This window comes from Cavia porcellus, unplaced genomic scaffold (assembly GCF_034190915.1).
Source record: "Cavia porcellus strain 051 isolate PalLab524CR breed Dunkin Hartley unplaced genomic scaffold, mCavPor4.1 scaffold_16, whole genome shotgun sequence".
Classification (NCBI taxonomy): Eukaryota; Metazoa; Chordata; class Mammalia; order Rodentia; family Caviidae; genus Cavia; species Cavia porcellus.
In genome coordinates, this window is record NW_026947499.1 from 35,545,915 (window position 1) to 35,567,284 (window position 21,370).

The window sequence follows — 21,370 nt, forward strand, 5'->3', positions numbered from 1 at the left end:
CAAGAGCTGTGGTCACTGCAAAAGTCGGGGGCAAACCTGTGACTTTCCTGGTAGACAATGGAACAGAACACTCTGTCTTTATAAGTTCACTATGTCAAGAAATTACCATCACTGGGGAAACTGGGATTCTTTTTTTTTTTTTGTCTTTTTCATTTTTATCGATACCGGGGATCGAACTCATGACCACCTGCAAGGCAGGTGCTTATGCCGCTGAGCTAAATCCCCAGCCCCAAAACTGGGATTCTTGCCTCTTCCCTCTTCTGCTAGGCATAAACTTGTAGCCTGGGAGGACATCTCACCAGACATGAATTCCTGTATAAATCAGTTCCTATACCACTTTTGGGAAGAGACCTCCTCTTCAAATTAGAAGCAACTGCCTTGGGGCTGGGGATTTAGCTCAGTGGCATAAGCGCCTGCCTTGCAAGCAGGTGGTTGTGAGTTCGACCCCTGGTACCAATAAAAAGTTTAAAAAAATGACTGCCTCCTTTGCACTAAGCCAGTCTTACTTAACCCTGAACTTTCAACTCTGTTTCCTGAGAGGAAGATGAAACCTACATCAGCCTGAGATAGATAACCATAATCCTGAAATCCTGAAAATTCTCCTTCCACAGGTATGAACCTTCAACCGTGCCACCTCACCACTACCCCTTTTGCTGCCAGATGTCATGGGAAACACAAACAGGCATCCATCCATGCGTCAACCTGATAGACTGTTAATCACCTTGGGCAAGATCTCTCTGCCATCAGCAACACAGCTGTCACCTTACGTTCTGTAGTTCCCAATCCATTCACCCTTTTTAGACTGTTACTCAATTGCTGTAAGGGTTTGGGAACTTTCGCACTATTTTGGGGGAAGTCCTAGAAACAGATTTGGCTCTACGACAGCCTGTTTCTCTGTCCCTTCCAGTTCCATCACAGTACCCAGAAAGGAAAAAATAAGGTTTCAAAACTACAAAAGGTCTATAGATTGTCAAACTGTTAAAACGCACTTCTGCCTCTAAAGTCAGTTCAAGATCTCTGAGCTGCCAGTGCCTCCTATTCCATCAGTCTTCTGCCAACCACAGCCTGCTGGTACACTTTGCATCTGTCTGCCTTTGATTGGCTCCTGTCAGCCACTCCTCTTCATCTTTAAACGAAAAGATCCCAGTTCTTGACCCAAAAGTCAACTGACTTGGACTCAACCTCTCAGAAATTAAAAAACTTGTTTACCTTCTTCGGAGATGCGCCCACAGCTGACCTCACTAGTTTACCAGCACAAAATATCGCTACACTTCTGATTAATGACACCCAAGCTCCCTGCTGGAAAGACACATAAGCTCTGCTGCAATGTCTGGCAGAAACTTGTTATAAGAAAGAAATAATGCAAATTTTTTGGAGCTGCTGGCTTCTATGGAATCTGCATCCTTGAGTTCACAAAAGAACAATGATGCTTACTCAGACTGTCAGCCTCTGGGAACACCCATTGGCCTACCAGTACAAATAGTTGGGTCTAGTTACTAAGAGAAGCCTCCCCCTCTCTTTGCCCAAGTAATAGTCCTGGTTACAGTTCCTGTTACTTTGGTTTTTTAGAAAAACCTGGTCACTATGATGCATATTCTAAGAAGCAATCCCCATTTGACAAGTCATTCTGCCTCTGTACTTACTACTTGATATATAAGCCCTAGACCACCAGAGATCCGTGCCTGATATTTTAGAAATGATCCCACTCAGTGCCCATCAACACAAATCTGCCTCCAAATCCTGGATGTCATGTCAGTGTTTCTGTTTGCCATAACCCTGGGATCACAGGCATTTGCTGCCATGCCTGGCACTTTCACCATTTTGAAGTGTACAACTTGGTGGCATTAAGAACATTCACAGGGGCTGGGGATTTAGCTCAGCGGCATAAGTGCCTGCCTTGCAAGAAGGCAGTCCTGAGTTTGTGTCCCTGGTACCAATAAAAAACGAAAAAGACAAAAAAAAAAAAAAAGGAATCTGTTGTTGGCATTGAAGCTGATCTCATTCATTTTTCTTTTGCAAAAACTATCATTTATGAAAACCAGTGATTTACTGGAAGATTAAAATGACATAAAACTGTAACTTCTTTTGTATTAGTTTACAATTAGTGACGTATCACAAGACTTACACTTCTGTGCCGACTTTTTGTCCTTTTTCCCCATTCTTAATCATTCTTTTCTATCTATTAATGCCCTTTCCTTCACTTAGATGAAGTGTTTTTGAATTTTTTTTTTGTCTTTTTGTCTTTTTCCTTTTTATCGGTACCAGGGATCGAACTCACAACTGCCTGCTTCCAAGGCAGGCACTTATGCCGCCGAGCTAAATCCCCAGCCCCTTTGAATTTTTCAGAATAAGAACTGTTTTGGACTGCCAAATTCTTTGCTTTATTTATTTTTTTGGTACTGGGGTTGAACTCACAACCTTATGCTTGCCAGGCAGCTGCTTATGCCACTGAGCTAAATCCCTGGCTGGACTGCCAAATTCTTGTTCAGTTGGGCATAGTGATGCATTCTTATAGTCCTAGCACTCAGAAGGCTGAGGCAGGAGGATTATTGTGAGTTCAGTAATAAACTACATAAGGAAAATCTATCTCAAAAACAAAACAAAACAAAGTTCATTATTAATTGTTCTTTAAAAAATTTTTTTTGTAATATGGATGAACCCCAGGGACTTCATACTGAACTATATCCCCAGCACTTTTTTGTTTTTTGATACTGGGCCTTACTAAGTTGCTAAATTGCCAATGTTGGGTTCCAATCTTTCATCCTCCTACCTTAGTCTTCCAGAGTTCTGAGATCTACAGGCTTGTACCACCACACTACACTCAGAGTAGGGTAGTGTAGTAATCCCCAGCCCTCAGATTCCTTAGGTCTACTTTTTTGCCTCTGAGCTAATTATGCCTAAACTCCACTTTGTTCATTTCAGGAGCTAGTATACACTTATCTCAGAAATGAAAAATTTTATTACTAAATACATTTCAAAAACGGGGGGAGACATCCTTTCTCAGTGTGGCAGTATACCTTACATTATTATTTCTTTTGTTTAAGTGGAAATGTAACAATTTGTTCTTGGGTTCTGGTGTTTTAAATACACCTAGTAGGTGAGGATACAGCTCAGTGGTATGCCATGCCAGCATGTGTGAAGCCTGGGTTTGATCCCTAGTACTGCAAAAAATAAAAATAAAAATAAACAATGGCCAGGGATATAGCTCAGTGGCACAGTACCTGCCTGGCAAGCGCAGAATCAGAATTGTGAGTTAGGTCTCTGGTACCAAAAAACAAAAAAACAACAAAATAATTATATATATATATATATATATATATATATATATATATTCCATATATATGTTAGATATATATATATTCTGTGTATATATATATATACATATATACTGAATTATTTTCATTTCTTATAATAACATACAAATTATTTTACCAGTGGGAAACACAAAATGTAACTTTCACTGTGGTAAATCACACAGAGCATCTTATAAAAAAAGCCTGTTTCCTGAGGGAATGGTTTCACATTAAAGTCTCAGGAGATCCACAGCTTTATTCGTAGCATCTGTGATCATCTTTTTCCTTTAAAAGTGATTCTCACCAGACATATACACTTGTAATCTTGGCACTCAGAAGGCTGAGGCAGGAAGATTACTGTGAGTTTGAGACCATACTGAGCTACATAGCAAGACACTGTCTCAGAAATAAAATAAAACAATACAAACAAAAAACCCCAAAATGACATCACCTTGCACACCTGTAGTCTCAGTTACTTGGAAGTATGTGGCAGAAGGATTATCTCAGTCCATGAATTTGAGCCGAACCTGTGAAACATACTAAGGTCTTATTACCCTTCATCCCAAAAAAGCAACTCTTGTTTTTCTGACATTTGCAAAATATTGCTTAAACTTTTGTGTACAGTATGTGTTTGGTGTGTGTTTGTGTGCATGTGTGTTGCTTAGTTTGGTTTTCTTTGGCAGTACTAAAGATTGAACCCAGGGTCTTTCCACTGAGTTTGTTTTCTTTTGAAACAGAGCCTGGCTAAAGTCACTAAATTGTGCAGGATGGGCTTGAATTTGTGTTCCTCCTGCCTCAGTCTCCCAGAGTGTTGGGACTACAAGTATGTACAGCCAACACCCAGCTCATTGCATACATTTAATCCTAGTTTGCATAGAAGAGTATTTACCTTTGAATTGAAACTACTGTTGTTATTTAAAAGCTTTTAGGTGTTTTGTTTTGGTTTGGTTTTTGTTTAGTTTAGTTTTGTTTTACTGAGACAAGGACTCACTATATTGCCCAAGCTAGCCTCAGACTCACAGTGATCTTCCTGCCTTGGTCTCCTAAGTGCTGGGATTACAGATGCATGCCACCACATCCATCTAGGATGGTGGTTCCATTGAGGGATAACCAGCGGATTCAGACAAAGAAAAATTGGTTTACCCACTGTACATATCATTCCCTAAAACAGTAGTGATGAATCTTTTAGAGTTTTCAGTGCTACAAACAGCCCACTGTGGCACACATGCCACAGGTTTGCCACTACTGCCCTAGGACATCTGGATAACACATTCCATACCTTCTTAGAATTGTCCCTTACCATCATAGAGAAGAAAGTAAATGCTACAGTTAGAAAATCATAGCTAAATTGGGTGTCATAGTACATTCCTGTAATCCCTGCATTCTGGGAGGCTGAGACAGGAGGATCACAAGTTCAAGCTCACCCTGGGCAACTTAATGACTTAGCAAAAAGTATGTATCAAAATAAAATAAAAAGGGCTGGAAATTTGGGTTGGTGTAAAGACCATGGGTTCAATTCTCAGTACTATACACATAAAAAAACAAAAACAAAGCTGTCTTTAACAGCCTCTGAAGAGTCTGACCTCCCTGAAAGGGCCCTGTTTCATAGAGTCACAGCTATCTGGCAGCCATGGATTTCTCCAGGCCCACTAACACTCATATATTTTGGAGACAGAGTCTTGCTGCATAGTTGAGGCTGGTCTTGATACATGTAGCCAATGCTGGGCTCAAACTTGCAGCAATCCTCTTGCCTCAGCATCCCCCAAATGCTAGGATTACAGGTGTGTGCTACCACACCCAGATCCATTAACACTCTTAATTCCCCTTTGCCTTCAGTCTGATTCCTTAGAAGATTTAAATTTCCCACTGGATATTATAGATCTTACCAGGTCAAATGATCAGGCAAGGACCTAGAGAATTACTGCTCTAATAAAATGAAAAGTATACCGGAGGAAATGTTTGCAGTTTTTTTTTTCTCTTTTTATTGGTACCAGAGATCGAACTCATGACCGCCTGCTTGCAAGGCATGTGCTATGCCACTGAACTAAATCCCTAGCCCCCAATGTTTGCAGTTTTACACCCTTCTGAAAGCAACATTTGTTTCTCCTTAAAATTTATGGTTTTAAAGAGATAAAGAAGAGGTGGAGTTTTTTATACAATGGAATACTCCTCCACCATGAAGAAGAATAAGATTGAGACAATTCTAACTAAATGGATGTACCTTGAGACCACACTCCTAAGGGAAACAAATTTGACACACATTTAAATACTACATTGTTTCTGTGGTGTGAGAAACCAATATATAAATAAGGACCAAAATGTATAATAGATATTGGCAAATGGGAAGAACGTGTTCAAATGAAAAAGGGAATAATGGAGGGGGGGAGGTCGAAAAGGAAAGACTGCCAAGAAAAAAAAAGAGTAGAAGGAGAAAATGGAAACAAAACTTTTGTAAATAAGAAGCAAAGAGGGATTGAAGAGAGGGGAGGGGAATGGGAACAAAAAAGAAACAAAATGTATCATGTACAGGTATAAATTCCCTATGATGAACCTGATCATTATGTATATCTAAAATGCACCAATAAAATAAAAAGTCAAAAAAAATTTTTTTTGGTCTTTTTCCTTTTCATCGGTTCCAGGGATCAAACTCAGGACTGCCCGCTTGCAAGGCAGGCACTTATGCTGCTGAGCTAAATCCCCAGCCCCCAAAGTCAAAATTTTTTAAAAACACAAAAAAACAAAAACAAAATATGGTTTTAGGCTTCAGACTGCAAAACACTGAGACTGAAGATCTGGGGCTTATGCCCAAATATAGGGGTGTGGCCTATCTGTGGCAACAAGTGTGGGGTGAATCACTGTGTTCTGTCCCAGCTGATGTCCTTGGAAAGCAGGGCAACAATTTACATGTGACAGTGACAATAAATACTTGCCCTTCTTCCCTTTTGTTATGAGAAGCAAATGAAATTAAGTATGAGAAAGTATTTTGTAAACTGTCAAGGGCTGTGTAACTAAGAGTTATGGATTGCAGTAATATGACATGTGATGTGGTTTAAAGGAAAAAATCATGGCTTCATTGTTAGATATGGGCTTGGGTGTTGGTTGTGTGACTGTATGGTCTTGGACATGTCTTTTCATCTCTCAGAGCCTTTGTGTGTGTACGCGCACACAAAGGTGAGTTTTGGGGAGGAGTCCATTAGAGAAAATGAGAATACCCTTTTCCTACTTTCTTCACAGCTTTGTGGTTACATCAGAACAGAAAACGTGAGAAAGTTATTTGTGAAATGTAAATGAGCTGTTCTTAGCTAGCACAGCTACAGCTTTCAGATTACTGCATAGTTATAACACCAACTACCCTGACATTCATGCCAGAGACATCTCAAGTATGATGAGAGCAAATAACAATAACTCACTCTTTTCCCCAAACCTGCTAACAAAGTTCTTTACCCTGGCATTAAGAGTGCTTGGGGTGATATTTAAAAAGTATCTGCTTTTCTGGGCATGGTGGCACATGCCTGTAATCCCAGCACTTTGGGTGATGGAGGCTGGAGAGTTACAGATTCAAGCTCAGTCTTTGGCAATTAAGTGATTTTGGCAAGACCCTATCTCAAAAGAAAAAATAAGGAACAGTTTGGGAATACAGCCCAATGTGAAGATGTGTGAGTTCACTTCCCAGTGTTGTAAAATAAATAAAGGCTTGGAGTGCAGTTTTGAACTAGTGTTTGTCTAGGATATCCATGGCCCTGGGTATCTCACAATATGGGGTACTGCAAAAGAAAAACAAAATGTATATACTTTGTTTCTTACCAACAATCAACTCAGGATGACTCAAGAAACACAGGCCAGATACCACTAGAAGCAGAGAAAAAGAATGGCTTCCATTTGGCTGTCCAGGTTGACAAGAGTTTTTCCTTCTGAGCATAGTGGTACATGCCTATAATCCCAGTCCTTGGAAAGCTGAGGCAGGAGGATCATCAGAGTTTAAGGACAATTTAGGCTACATAGTGAGTGCAAGGCCAGCCTGAATAACATAGTGAGAGCCTGTCTCCAAATAAACGAATAAATAATAATGGGAAGTTGCACAGCTCATTTCATATTATTGAGCCATCCTCTAGTCCTTAACTCATTTTGAGCTACATCCCCACTCCACTCCTTCTTTTTGAGACACAGTTTTGCTAAGTTAATAAAGTGCCCAGGTTGGGCTCAAACTTTCAATCTTCCTGACTCATTTTCCAAGAATGCAGGGATTACAGGTATGCACCACCACATTCAGCTAAGAAACCAGTTTTATGGGGTAATTGTGGCGGGCTGAGTGTGATCTGGAAGAGTATCTCATTCTTGTTTTCACATCTTGAGAGGAATCTTCATGATTTAAGGGGCAATTTATTTCCAAGAGTTGATTCTTGCTTGGGACAATCTGTTTTGTGAGGCTCTGCTGGAATGTAAACTGACCCTAGGTTTAGAGCTATAAAGACTTCTGGATATAACTGAATATCTCTGTAAACCTCTTATCTTGGTATTCTCAGTATGGAGGGGGAATCTGATAAGCGAGGTACATTTAGGACTAATAAGCCATCTTGAGTTGAGGTGCTTTCAGGACTCTGTTACAAATTCAAGCCCAGTCTGGGCAATTAAGTCATTAATCAATTAAGTGATTTAGCAAGACCCTGTCTCAAAATAAAAAATAAGCAACAGGCTGGGAAATAGCTCAATGTGAAGATGCGTGGGTTCAGTCCCCAGCGTCATACAGTAAAGACTTGGTGTGCAGAATTAAAGTCCTGAGGGAAAATGATAGTCAATTCAAACCCGGCTTGGATGATTTAACGAGTGTCTCAAACATAAAAATGGGCTGGAGATGTAGCTTAGTGAGAGGCCCTGTGTTCAACCCCCAGTACCAGAAACAATGAATCAAAACCCGTTTTATCAACTTTTAGACAGACATTCACTGAATGACTAAAATGCAGAGTTGAGGATTAGACCTAGAGTTTTACAAAAAGACATTCAAGCTTGTTCTACTTTTAGTTATCTGTTGAGTGCCCAAAGGCACCAGTAGAGTCATAATTTTTAGTAAAAAACAATCTTAAATCCCTGATCGCCTCAGAAGAAATTACAAATCATGCTTAGGAGATATTTGCCCTCTGTTGCAATGGTGGCCTTTCCATCAATACCTCAGATAATCTTTTAAGGATGTAATTTTGGGTTCCTATTTTAGAGGAGTGGAAACCGAGGCATAGGAAGGTGAAGTAAATTGTTTAAAGACACAACTACAACTAGGTGTGGTGGAGTATGACTGTAACTCCAGTACTCAGCTGCGTCAGGCAGCAGATCACAAAATTGAGGCTAGTTTGAATTCCAGGCCAGTATGGGTTATACAGTGAATTCAAGGCCAACCTGAACTACACAGTGAGACCTTGTCTCAAAAAAAAAAAGAACATAGTTACAGCTGGACATGGTGAGGAAGACCTTTTTAACCCAGAACTCTAAAAGGCTGGAGGCACAATTTCAAGTCCTGCCTGAACAACTTAGTGAGACCTGTTTCTAAATAAAAATCAACGAAGAGTTACAGGCTCATGGCACCATGCGTAGGTCGACTTTCTTTCTGAATCAACACGTTTGCAACAGGTTTGGAGAAGACTACCAAGCTCTGAAGAGAACCGAACACTCCTAGTCCTACTGAGCAGAGAGCGAAAGAAGACTGTGAACCAACTCTAGGCGCAGAAGTCTGCTGTGCGACGCAATCAGATGCAAGCCCGAGTTAAGAGGCAGGCAGCGGCGCGCAGTATGCTGGGAACTGCGTGACGCAGGGCCACGTTGGATGGGATTTGTAGTAATGTCCCTGGTTAGAAGGCGCAAGTGTTACTGTCGCTATACTACACCACGCTGTTCATAAATAACGTGCAGCCTTTACTTGTTCAGCACAGAATACTGAGTTTCTCCAGGGCAAGTGTACCTGACAGCATTTTTGAAACAAACTGCTTGTCGCCGAGTGGGCACGATTGCGCATGCGCAGCCCTTCTGTCCCAGCATGCATGCGGAGCGCCCCACCCCCGGAAACGTCCTCCAGCGAGGCCTCCTTGAGCCGGGCAGCGCAGGCGCAGTGTCCCCGGGCCAAGATGGCGATGCGGTGTTCTGCACGCTGGTTGCTGGTGGCTGTGGGGACCCCCCGGCTGCCGGCTGCAGCGGGGAGGGCGGCGCGCCCTCTTTGGGAGGGTGTGGTTGGGGCGTCACTGGGTCCCAGGCTGAATGTCGCCGCCTTCGCGCCTTCCCTGGGCGCTCGTGGTCCCCGGGCGCTGCTGACATTGAGACCCTGTGTCAGCCTCACAGGTGAGGGCAGACTCCAGTGCCAGAGTAGCAGTTCAGGGTTAGAAAGGAGTCTCTCGACTCCCTATAGCTGAGGGGATATCAGGGTGGAGGCGGCTTCCTACTCGGATGTGCAATTGCTGGGCAGACAGGTAACCAGGAGGCAGGCCCAGAAGTTGCCCAGAAGTCAAGGGGGCAAGAGCTGCATGGAGCTCGGGGTGGTGGAACACCCCGAAGGCCATGAGCTTTCGCCTTTCTGTCAGCATTTCTTGAGGCCGCTGCTACCTTGCTGTGTCTTTTCCCATCTGTCTACCTCCCGTAGTGGAAGGGGAAAGGCAGCTACCATTCGGTGAGTGCTAAGCAGTCAATAATCTTCCAAAGTTAGATTGTCACCCTTATTTTAAAGAATGTGAAGCCAAAAGCCTTAAAGGAATTGACTTGATCATGGTTATAAATTAGATATCTGAGTTGTCAGCCTTCGAGCTATGGTTTCATAGTTTATGCTCTTTCCACCACGTGGTAATTGAAAGACATAGTCTTTTAGAAATCCTTAGTCAGAGCTTGTAATAGCATAGTTATTGAGCACTTAACCCTGGTTCTATGATTACATTTTACAAGGAAACTGAGGCTTAGCTGCTAATTTGTAGCATGCCACAAAGTTAAGAATGGTAGAGATTTGCTTTTGAAAAAGGAGGAGTGGTTTATTTTGGCTCATGGAAATCTGCTACCTTCTTAATTGCTGAATTAATACCAGATTTCTATGTAATAAGTCTTGACGTACTTAACCATATTTTCATGTGCTGTGTGTTGGATACCTTCAGTTTATTGAGAACAAAAGGAAATATTGAACAATTTATCATGTTCTTGTCCTCATTGTTTTGTGTCTCCTAGAATTTGCACAAAGGATATTAAAGCTGCTTACAGTTTATAAAGAAAGTTAAAGAGCCCTGGCTACGTAATTTATTCACAATAATTTCCTGTTGTGGTCCAATTTTTTTAATGGTTACATACTAGTCATTAATGTTTCAGTAATTGTGATTATTTTGTGCAGCTTAAAAAGTATGGGTAGCTAGATGCAGTACCCCAGCTACTTAGGAGGCTGAGAATTGAAGAGTTTGAACCCAACCTGGGAAATTTAGCAAAAGACTCGGTCTCAGAATGAAAAAATAAAAAGGAAGCCAGGTATGGCTTCCCAACACGCAGCAACTGAAGAAGCAGAATCACCACAAATTAAAGGCCAATTTGGGCTATGCAGTAGAGTTTAAGGGCAGCCTGAGCTACATAGTGGGACCCTGCCCTAGCAAAACAAAACAAAAAAGGTGGGGGCAGGTGTGATAAAAGCCTGCAATCCCAGCAGTCTGGTAGGTGAAGCAGGATTGGGAGTTTGAGACCAACCTGGGAAATTATTGAGATCCTCTTTTAAATTAGAAAAAGGGTAGGAATGTAGTTTCTTCTAAAGGCTCTGGGTTCAAACCCCACCCCAAGACAAAAAGAAAAAAAAAGCATGGGGTTTGAAGACAAACAGATTTGCCTTCACCAGAGTTTGTGACCTAGGTGCAATATTTAATTTCTTGAACCTTTCTCACTCTTTTCTTTTTGAGACAGGATCTCGCTATGCAGTTCAATCTGGCCTTGAGCTTACTTTGTAATCCAGGCTGGTCTACAGTCCTGCTTCTGCTTCCAGAATGCTGAGATTACCGGCTTGGCCCAGCACACCCCTCAATAAATATTTACAATGAATTTTTATGGTTAAGAGAGTCAGTCTTGCTGGGCATGGTAGCCCATCCCTGTAATCCTGGCATTTGGGAGGCTGAGGCAGGAGGATCATGAAGTTGAGATGAGAGTGACTAAAGTAACTCACTCCTTTAACCCCAGCATTTGAGCTACAAAGTGAGCTCAAGGCCAGCCTGAACTGTATAGTGAGACTGTCTCAAAAAGACAAAAAAAAAAAAAAAAAAAAAAAAATTAATTGAGGTCCATCCTATGCCAGCCACTACCCTCACAGGTGTGAAATATGGATGAATTTAGGCACCTCAGCCAAGCCAATTTCTGTAGCTTATTAGGTATTCTAGAACCTGTCTCTGAACTTTTTATTTTTTAACTAAAAATTTTTTATAGCAACTGTGTTATGTACATTTACCAAATCCATAAAAGGAATGGAAAGGTGCCAAAAAAAAAAAAGATCAAGAGATGGATGGAGGTGGGGGGAAGGAGGAAAGGGAAAGGGGATGAAAGAAGGAATTAAGTGTTATGTACATGTACCACCTTTCCACAAGAAATATAAATATACTACACACGTGCTAATAAAAATAAAAAACAGTTTGCTTTTGAAGCAGGGTCTCACTATATGGTTCAGGCTGGTTTTTAACTCACTGTGTAGCCCTGCCTGGTGTATAACTCATGGCAACCCTCCTGCCTCAACCTCCTGAGTGCTGGGATTCCAGGTGTGTCCCATCGTGTCTGGCAGAATTTTCTTTTTTTTTAAAAACAAAAAACAGTATCTCAGCTGGGTATAGTGGTACACACCTGGAATCCCAGCCCTTGGGAGGCTAAAGCAGGAGGATTGCTCTGAGTTCAAGGCCAACCTGAGCTAGCTAGCAAGATCCTGTTAAAACAAAGCAAAACATCATCTAACTGGTGTTCAGGCTGATGTAAACTTTTGATCCAAGTGAGGGGCTGAGGATTTAGCTCAGCGGCATAAGCGCCTGCCTTGCAAGCAGGCAGTTGTAAGTTTGATCCATGGTACCGATAAAAAGGAAAAAGACCAAAAAAAAAAACCTTTTGAACCAAGTGATCCTCCTACCTCAGCCCACCGAGTAGCTTGTACTCAGTTTGCCACTGGCCAATCTCATTCCTTGAAATCCTTAGGTTGGCTTATGAGTGGTTGACAGGAAGTAGCAATTTAATTCTGAACAGGATTTTGGGCAGTGTCTGGATGTATTGCTTTTGGCCTTCAATTTGGTGGGAGGGTGTGTGTTGATTTTCTGCTGGCATCTAGGAGATGAAATCCTCTAGATTTTATAGTACTTGTCTAGGATGGAGCCTAAATTTTGTGTTTACAGCAAGCTGTTTATGCTGCTGAGCCAAGGACCACAGTCTGAGAACCAGCCCGTAAGTAGATAGCCAGAGTTGCGTGATAGTGAAAGAAGGATATGGGGAATTGTTAAATTTTGAGTGAGATAGGAATTTAGATATATAGCAGTGGTAAGTGCTCAGGCTGTGTAAAAGAGTGAGCTAAACCTCTTTGATCATCCTTAAAGTGCAGCCATCTCTGGGATATTTGCAGAGATTATGCTAGTTATATAATGCAGCAAAATCAAATGCATCCAGTAATGTGACATTGTATTTAAATTGAGGTAGTGATTTTAGCCACTTTTTTCTGATACTCGGGATTGAATTCAGGGAGTACTGAGCAGCATCCCTAGCAGTCTTTTGAGACAGGATCTTTTCTAAATTGTTTAGGCTGGTCCAGAATTTGCTATTTTTTTTTTCCTGCCTTGGGCTCCTAAGAAGCTGAGATCATAGATACATGCCACTATGCTACACTAGTCTTAACCACTTTTGAAGAGCACTTGAGTTTGGTCTCTGAATAGGCTTGCGAGTATTGTGTCTATAAACCTGTGCCCTGTTTGTTCCCTCACAGATATATCTGGCTGGTCATTTACTCACAATTTTCTTTGTTGAACACATTCCTAGAGTGATTTTCTTTTTCCATTTTCAGGAACAAAAACTTACCCTGTTGTTTGTACTGCCTCCTTCCACACAAGCACCCCTTTGGCCAAAGAAGATTATTACCAGATATTAGGAGTGCCCCGAAACGCCAGCCAGAAAGAGATCAAGAAAGCCTATTACCAGGTCGGTATGGAAATCAGATTTAGCAACAAGACTGTAGACATACAACCATTGATTTGGTCCAGTGCTGATTGGTACAGTGTATACCCATACTTTTGGATCATATGCAGCTAATAGTATCGAGTGATCTGAGGAAAGTATGCCTTGATGGACACATTTTTCAGTGCCTGATGTTTTAGCAGTTAATGCTTCACAAAAAAACAGATTTTCATTTTGTTTTGTTTGTTTTTTGAGACAAGGTCTAACTTTGTAGTGCAGGCTGGCCTTGAACTCATTGTGTAGTCCAGGCTGACCATGAACTTGTGGTGATCTTGGTGATTTATGCCTCCTGCATGCTGGGATTACGGGAGTGTGCTACCGTGCCTGGTAGCAATGTAGGATTGACAGTTTTTTCTTTCATTTTTGCAGTGCTGGGAATTGAACTAAGGGCCTTGTGTGTGCTAGGCAGGTATTCTATCACTAAGCTACAGATTCAGCCCTTGTCTATTTAGGGCTGGGATTGGATGTAAGTCTTGTATATAGAAAGCACACACACTACTACTGAGCTACATTTCAGCCCCAGGACAGCATTTTTTTAAAAATCCAAAATGTGCTTATTGGGTTGGATTCCCTTTCATTTTGATTCAAGGTACTGTTAGTGCTGCTTCCTGCTGAAAGAGCATCCTTCTCTAAACCTTGCTTTTCCTCTTGTAGCCTGGCAGAGGGCCATGGAGTAGCCAAAACACATGTTCATGTCTGTGCATGACTAAAGACTGTGGAGAGTTTATAGCATCCTGGGGATTTGACCCCGTGAAGTAGGAACTGGGGCTCTGTGCCAGGCACTTCTTGTGCTTTCTCTTGTCCTCCTCTGGAGATGGATGAAGGAGATCTATGAGAGGCATGTTCTTGTAAGGCGGTCCTCACTGCCTGAAAGTCGACAAATTTTAAGTGCACAGATTACTAGTTTCTAGTACATTCAGAGTTGTGTAGCCATCACCACAAGCAATTTTCATCGCTTCATAAAGAACCCCATGTCAGGGAGATGCAAGGACACACCCATATAGTCTCAGCACTCTTGAGAGGCTGAGGCAGGAGGACTTCAAGTTTGAGCTCAGTTTGGGAAATCTAGTGATTTAACAGTACCCTGTGTATCAAAAAATAAAGTATTGGAGTCATAGCTTAATGTGAAGGCTCTGGATTTACTTCCCAGTGCCGGGAAAAACCCAACTCAAAAGGGGCCTGCTGTTACTCATTTCCCATTGTCCTCGCTCCTCAATGCGAGGGCCTTTACTCTGTATACCCGTGGATTTGCCTATTGTATTTCATTTTCATATAAGGGAATCATGTAGTGTGGTATTCTATTCTGTCTTATTTCACTCAACCTGATATTTTCAAGGTTCATTCATGTTGTAGCATGTTACCAGTATTTTATTCATGTTTTGTGATTGAGTAATATTTTACTATGTGAAAGGGCCTTATTATTTTTATTCATCACTTGAGGGACATTTAGATTCTTTTTTAGATGTTAAGAACAGTTGCTGCTGTAAGCATTCATGTGTAAATGTGTAGATGTGTTTTCATTTCTCTTGAACATATACCTAAGAATGTAGTTGCCAGGTCATATGGTAACTGGATACTTACGTCTTTTCAATAACACTAGCCTTTTCAGAGTGGCTACACCAGTTTATAGTCTCAGCAGTAATGTATGAGGGCTATGATTTCTCCACACACCCAGGCCAACACTTCTTATTTTTAAGATTTTAATAAGTATTTTTTTCTTGAGACAGGGTCTTATCATGTAGTTCAGGCTGTCCTTGAACTTATAGCAAGTCAAACCTCCTGCCTCTGCCTCCCAAGTGCTGCGATTACAGGTGTGTACCACTACACCTGGCTAATTCTTTTTAATTGTAAGCATTTTAATAGGTATGAAATGGTATCACATTGTGATTTTAATTTACTTTTCCCTGGTAACTAATGATGTGAGCATTTTCAGGTGTTGGCTATTAATGTCTTTGGTTAAATGTATATTCGGATCTTCTGCCATTTTGATTGGGTTTTCCTTTTTAATTGGGTTGTAATGGAACTAGGGCATTGGCACAAGTAGTAGACCTAGGTTTTGGTTTTGGGGTTGTTGTTTTGTTTGTTTATTGTTCTTTTGACTTACGTAGGAGATTGAAAGTTAACTGTTAGTCTTCATAACTAATTTCATTTATGTGTGTGGCTGTTTTGTAAAAGAGGAATTAAAGTTACTTGTATAACAGGAGTAGGACAGTTAAACTTGCTGCTTTTTTTGTTTTGTTTTGTTTTGAGTATGAGAATTTATTTTAAAAAAGGAATAGAAATGGGACAATTGGAAATAGCAGTAGCTTCTGAGAGATAGGAGGGGTCCTGATTGGATTGCTAATGAGTCCACCTCTCAAAGGAAGTTTGTTTTTTTTTTTTTTTGTCTTTTTCCTTTTTATCGGTACTGGGGATTGAACTCACGACTGCCTGCTTGCAAGGCAGGCGCTTATGCCGCTGAGCTAAACCTCCAGCCCCTTCAAAGGAAGTTTTATAGAACAAAATCATGAGGCAGATACATGGGTCAAAATTACATTCAACCAGTAAGATTGCAACTATTGTGTTTAGTTTTGGTGTTGTTTTTTTTTTTCAATCGGTATCAGGGATCGAACTCACGACTGACTGCTTGTAAGGCAGGCGCTTATGCCGCTGAGCTAAATCCTCAGCCCAAGATTGCAACTATTGTCACTTAGGTAGTTTTTTTTTTTTTTTTTTTTTTTTTGTCTTTTTCCTTTTTATCCGTACCAGGGATCGAACTTACGACTGCCTGCTTGGAAGGCAGGTGCTTATGCCGCTGAGCTAAATCCCCAGCCCCTAGTTTTTTTTTTTTTACACTTTTTTTTTTCTTTTTTCTTTTTATTGGTACCGGGGATCGAACTCATGACTGCGGCCTGCTTGCAAGGCAGACGCTTATGCCGCTGAGCTAAATCCCCCGCCCTCACTTAGGTAGTTTTAATCTAATGGTTGCAAGGGTATGTGAGTGACATCATTAAACTTGGTCAATAATCTATAGTTTTAGTCTTGCCTTTGGTCTTGGCAATTTTAGTTTTAGTTTTAGCTAATCTTAGTGGTTTTAGTTTTAGTGAGTGGGAGAGTATAGTGTTAAAGAGAAAATGGGAAATCTCAAAAGGGTAATATCATTAATCCCAGATCTACATTAATCCCTTAGGGAAGTATGTAAAGAAGCCATTGTGATTTTAATCTTCAGATGCACCTCCAGTTGCAGTCCTAATGTATTGTCCTCTCCTGCACTGACTCCCTCGAAGGGCCAGCCCTGCTGACAGCCTACTATATTTCTACTTAATTTAGCTATCCATCATCCTCCCCTCTGAAGATGAAGAACTGCAATTAGGGGACAAGGGAAGTAGTTTCCATCTAGCTGCTTTGAGCTGAAAAGGATCAGTATAGGGGAAATCTCAGTCAGGAGCCTTATCTAGAGTGCTAATCTAATGTTCCTCAGCTAGAAGGCATGTTATAGTCTAGCAGTTACAAACTCTTTACAAGGTTGATCTGATGGATCCCTGAAAAGGAGCCTGGCACATGTGTCATTGGTTCCATCTGCATGATCACTTGGAGTTTGGCAGCCTCTGGCAAGAGTAAACAAATTTCCAAGAAATAAAAGCATATATAACTGTAATCAAACCAGAGGCACTAGAGAAGAAAGGCATGTTGGGGAAAGAGCCACATGCAGGAACTATTCTTAAGGGACTGGAATTGCTATTGTACACAGTTGGCTGTTAGACCCCTCTACTGAGGGAGGTTATCTATTTTTTTTTTAATATAGCAAATGTAGACATATGCTTTACATTCCCTGCCTTATAGTTAATAGCTTAAGGTATTTCATTACAAGTTCTCAGAAGTCCTGATTCAAACCTTTAAAGTAAATTCCATATAAAATAAAATAAATTAACTACTCATTTCCTCCATGATATCTTGTAGCCACATCTATTTATATATATATGATGACAGTCAACTGTTAAATATTAATGTTCCCTTCCAAGAAGGGACAAATTCCAATTTAAAACAAAAGAGTATGCCATCTTACAATGACTTTACATAAATGGCCATGTGTGTAACCTGTACAAAATTAAGCTGTTTAAAATTACATACCATAAGGGGCTGGGGATTTAGCTCAGTGGCCTAAATGCTTGCCTGGCAAGCATGAAGTTGTGAGTTCAATCCTCGGTACCAAAAAAAAAAAAAAGTTACATACTATAAGCAATCAAATCCAAATATCTAAGTGTACATTCTTTTCCATACTACATTTCAGCCAATATTGTAGAACTAATGAGCCTTAAAGGTTGCTATTACCAATTTTGTCTACTACAGCAAGATACCTTGTTACAACAAAATCTTAGCAAATAAGTCTAAAGCCGAGCATGGTGGCTCACGCTTGTTATCCCAGCACTCAGGAGGCTGAGGCAGGAGGATCATTGGGAGTTTGAGACCAGCCTGGGCTACAAAGTAAGCTCAAGGCCTGCCTGAATTGCATAGAGAGACCCTGTCTCAAAAAGACAAACAAAAAATCTGAATAATATCTTTTATAGAAATGCCCTACTCTTTACCAACTCCCACCTTCCCCTGCCTCTTCAAAATCATAAGCAGTTGTCTTCTGTGACAAATATAAGAATTGGTATAAGTTCCTACCTGCAAGCCCCAGGTTGTAAGTTCAATCCCCGGTACCAAAAAAAAAAAAAAAAAAAAAAAGAATTGTGAAAACTAAATTCAATTTATGTAGCGTATCTCTTGGTCTAGTGTCTGGCCATTCTGTCATATTTTGCTTTGTTGGTCATATATGGAGTGGCAATATTTCCCACCAAAGGGTCTGCAGGATTGCAGTCTGTAAGAAGTGAGCAGATAGAAAAGGAAGACTTTAGAAATACTTATTGTTCCACTCTAGTTCTCTTCATGAAAAAAAAAAAAAAAGAAAAAGAAAAGAAATACTTATTGTTGGACTATAATTATCTTTCATTATATCCAAGCAATAACTCTTTGACTGTTAGTATTGCAGTGATAGATTGGTGTCTGAAATGTAACCTTTGGAGGTTTGAAGGGATATTCTGGAGTAAAAGTGATATCTAGGAAAAATATACCACCTTCATACACAGATCTTGGAGGTCCTAGAATGGTAGATCTCCACTCATAGATGTTATCACCTTTGGGACTAGCACTGCAGTTAGATAGAGGGTTTAGAGTGATGTCTGCCAGCTCCTTCTGAATCCTCTTGGCGCTGGTAGAGAGGAGCTTGGAGTTTCTGCTTATGCTGACTTTACTCTCCTTCTTTGGGGTGTTTGTTTCTTCCTTGGTTTGCTGGTTGGAGGGCGAATATCTGATGGAGGTTATCTGTTTGCCTGATATTTATTAGTCCTTTTAATTTAGTTGTAAGAAGACAGAGAAAAGGAAGTTAGAGGCTCTTGTTGAGCTTTTAGAGATTCCACTGTAGTTTTTTCTGTCTTAGTGACCCATAGTGTCCAACTACCTGTGTAGCTGGAAATTTCCACAAGGGAGTCAGTGACTGGAGTCCCTTTTTGTATCGAGCTCTTATTACTGTGCTATTGTTTTTTTGTTTGGGGCTTTTTTGGTACAGGAAATCAAACTTAGGACCTCACACCTGCCAGGCAGGTGCTGTGCCACTGAGCTATATCTCTGGCTATGGTATTGTTTTTATACATTTTTTGGTTATAGTTTAATGCTGGATGTTTAAGACCAAAGGCTAACTGCTATCTCACAATGAGGCTCAGGATGCCTACCACCTTGGGAGATAATAAGTTACCATCACAGTACATAGTCCTTTGACAGATCTCAAGCATGGATAATGTACTGATCTCCCCTTTTTTTGTGGTACAGGGTGTCAGATCAAGGACTTATACATGACAGACTCACTTTTTTTCTTTTTCTTGGGTGAGGTTTTATTTTTTTTTGGGGGGGGGTCTTTTTAAGACAGGGTCTCTAGGTAGTTCAGACCAGCCTTGAGCTCCCCATCTGGTCTCAAACTCAATGATCCTCCTGTGTCAGCCTTCTAAGTGCTGGGATTACAGGCGTGTGCCACCATACCCAGCAAGTTTTACATTTATTAAAGGTAGGGAAAGAAAAATGCCTTGCTGAGTGTGAATGGGCCAATTATAAGCAGGAAAAGAAGTATGCTTACAGGATGACAGCAGACCACTGTGAAAGAGAGAACACAGGAGAATGTTCAAAAGTTAGGTTTGTTCATAAGTCTGACAAAGTGAATCTTACGTACCTTTGACACGAATATACCATGAAAAGCATAGAAAGAAACCCACAAAAAATACTGTAAATTATTTTTACTTCTACAGTAATCTTAAAATGATGGTATAGGTTTAGAGTGAGCTACTTCTGTGGTTTGTTTGCATCTATAAATGTTGGTAATACAAAGTCCATTGATATTTATGTTTTGTTTTGTTTTTTTTTTTTTTGTCTTTTTTTTTTGTTTTTATCGGTACCAGGGATCGAACTCACGACTGCCTGCTTTCAAGGCAGGCGCTTATGCCACTGAGCTAAATCCCCAGCCCCCTTCCATTGATATTTATGAAAGTCTGCAACTTGAATGTTCATAAGTCAGGGACTTACTGTAATGATTTTATGTAGTAGACAGTGGTGTTTGTCTAAAATCTGGTTTTTCTTCATATCATGGTTACTTTATCCATGTCTCTAACAGACTTTTGGGGTTGGTTCCATTCATATAGCTTTGTGATGTCTCTATTTGCTTTTGAAAGTAATTTCTTTTGTCTCCTCATTTCCTTTTTTGCTGAGCTACAGTGGTGGCTCCTCTGTGTGTATGGGTGTGTGCATGTGTGTCTGTGCACATGTGTGTGTAGGCATGTATATGTAGACAGGATCTTGCTCTGCATTTCAGATTTCAGGCTGACCTTGAACTTGCTGCTACCTTCTTGCCTCAGCTTCCTGAGCACTGGGATTACAGGCATATACTATTGTGCCCAGCCCTATTTTAAAATTTCAGTTTCTTAGAATCTTTTGTGCTATAAGCCATGTCATGATTTCACTGTTGGCCACCGATCCATTATTTATATGTAATGTGAGTCTTTTTTTTTTTTTTTTTTTTTTTTTGTCCTGGGAGCCAAACTCAGGAACTCAACATTTGCCATACAGGTGCTGTGTTGTTGAGCCCATTGTGCCACTGTGTCCCTGGCCCATTGTCAGTCCTTATTCTTTATACATAAGCCACACACCCAGTAGTCCATATGTAATTTCTGAAGTTGTCTGTGGTGATTTACTTTGTTTTTCAGACTAGGGGCAAGTTTTATTTTCCCTTAAGCTATCAAACATATCTTGCCTTATGTGATAGTTGATTTTGGTAACTTGACTGGATTAAAGAATGCCTAGAAACCAGAACCCACTACTATATTTCAAACACAGAACCCACTACTATATTTCATAATGGCCATGCTGATAACTTAGGGTACAGTGACAATATTTTTTGGCTATGGAAATTTAAAGATTCCTCTTAGAACTTCTTCAGTGGCCCACACACACTTGTAATCCCAGCTACATGAGCAGCTGAGGCAAGAGGATTGCAAATTTGAGGCTAACCTGTATAGCTTAGTGAAATCTTCTGTTAAAATAAAAAGGATAGGAGATATAAGTTTGTGGTAGAGTTCTTTCGTAAGGCCCTAGGTTCAGTCCCCAATTCTGAATAAGGAAGGCAAAATTGTGACTTTGCATTGTAATTCATTATTTTTCCTTAGCTTGCCAAGAAATATCACCCTGACACGAATAAGGATGATCCCAAAGCAAAGGAGAAATTCTCCCAGCTGGCAGAAGCCTATGAGGTAATGTGACTGTTGTGCATGTGGTTACTGTCATTGAGCTCTGTGCATAATTATTATTTGCTTTGCTGATCAAGATGG

The 21,370-nt window shown here is 40.6% G+C and overlaps 1 protein-coding gene and 1 pseudogene across 2 annotated transcripts in view; one reads left to right on the top strand and one right to left on the bottom strand.

The window, feature by feature from the left end:
* The first annotated feature begins 9,370 nt into the window (after positions 1–9,370).
* Dnaja3 (DnaJ heat shock protein family (Hsp40) member A3) overlaps positions 9,371–21,370 on the top strand; it is a 37,778-nt gene continuing 25,778 nt past the window's right edge. The window contains exons 1-3 of one of the 2 annotated variants that reach the window (XM_003477719.5): positions 9,371–9,614; positions 13,312–13,445; positions 21,209–21,292. In XM_003477719.5, the coding sequence (XP_003477767.1) occupies positions 9,404–9,614; positions 13,312–13,445; positions 21,209–21,292 (429 nt within the window). In that variant the 5' untranslated portion in view covers positions 9,371–9,403. The remainder of the gene's footprint in view (positions 9,615–13,311; positions 13,446–21,208; positions 21,293–21,370) is intronic. The other variant, XM_005007468.4, reaches the window with a different exon arrangement.
* LOC100719640 (small ribosomal subunit protein eS27-like) lies at positions 14,077–14,323 on the bottom strand (annotated as a pseudogene).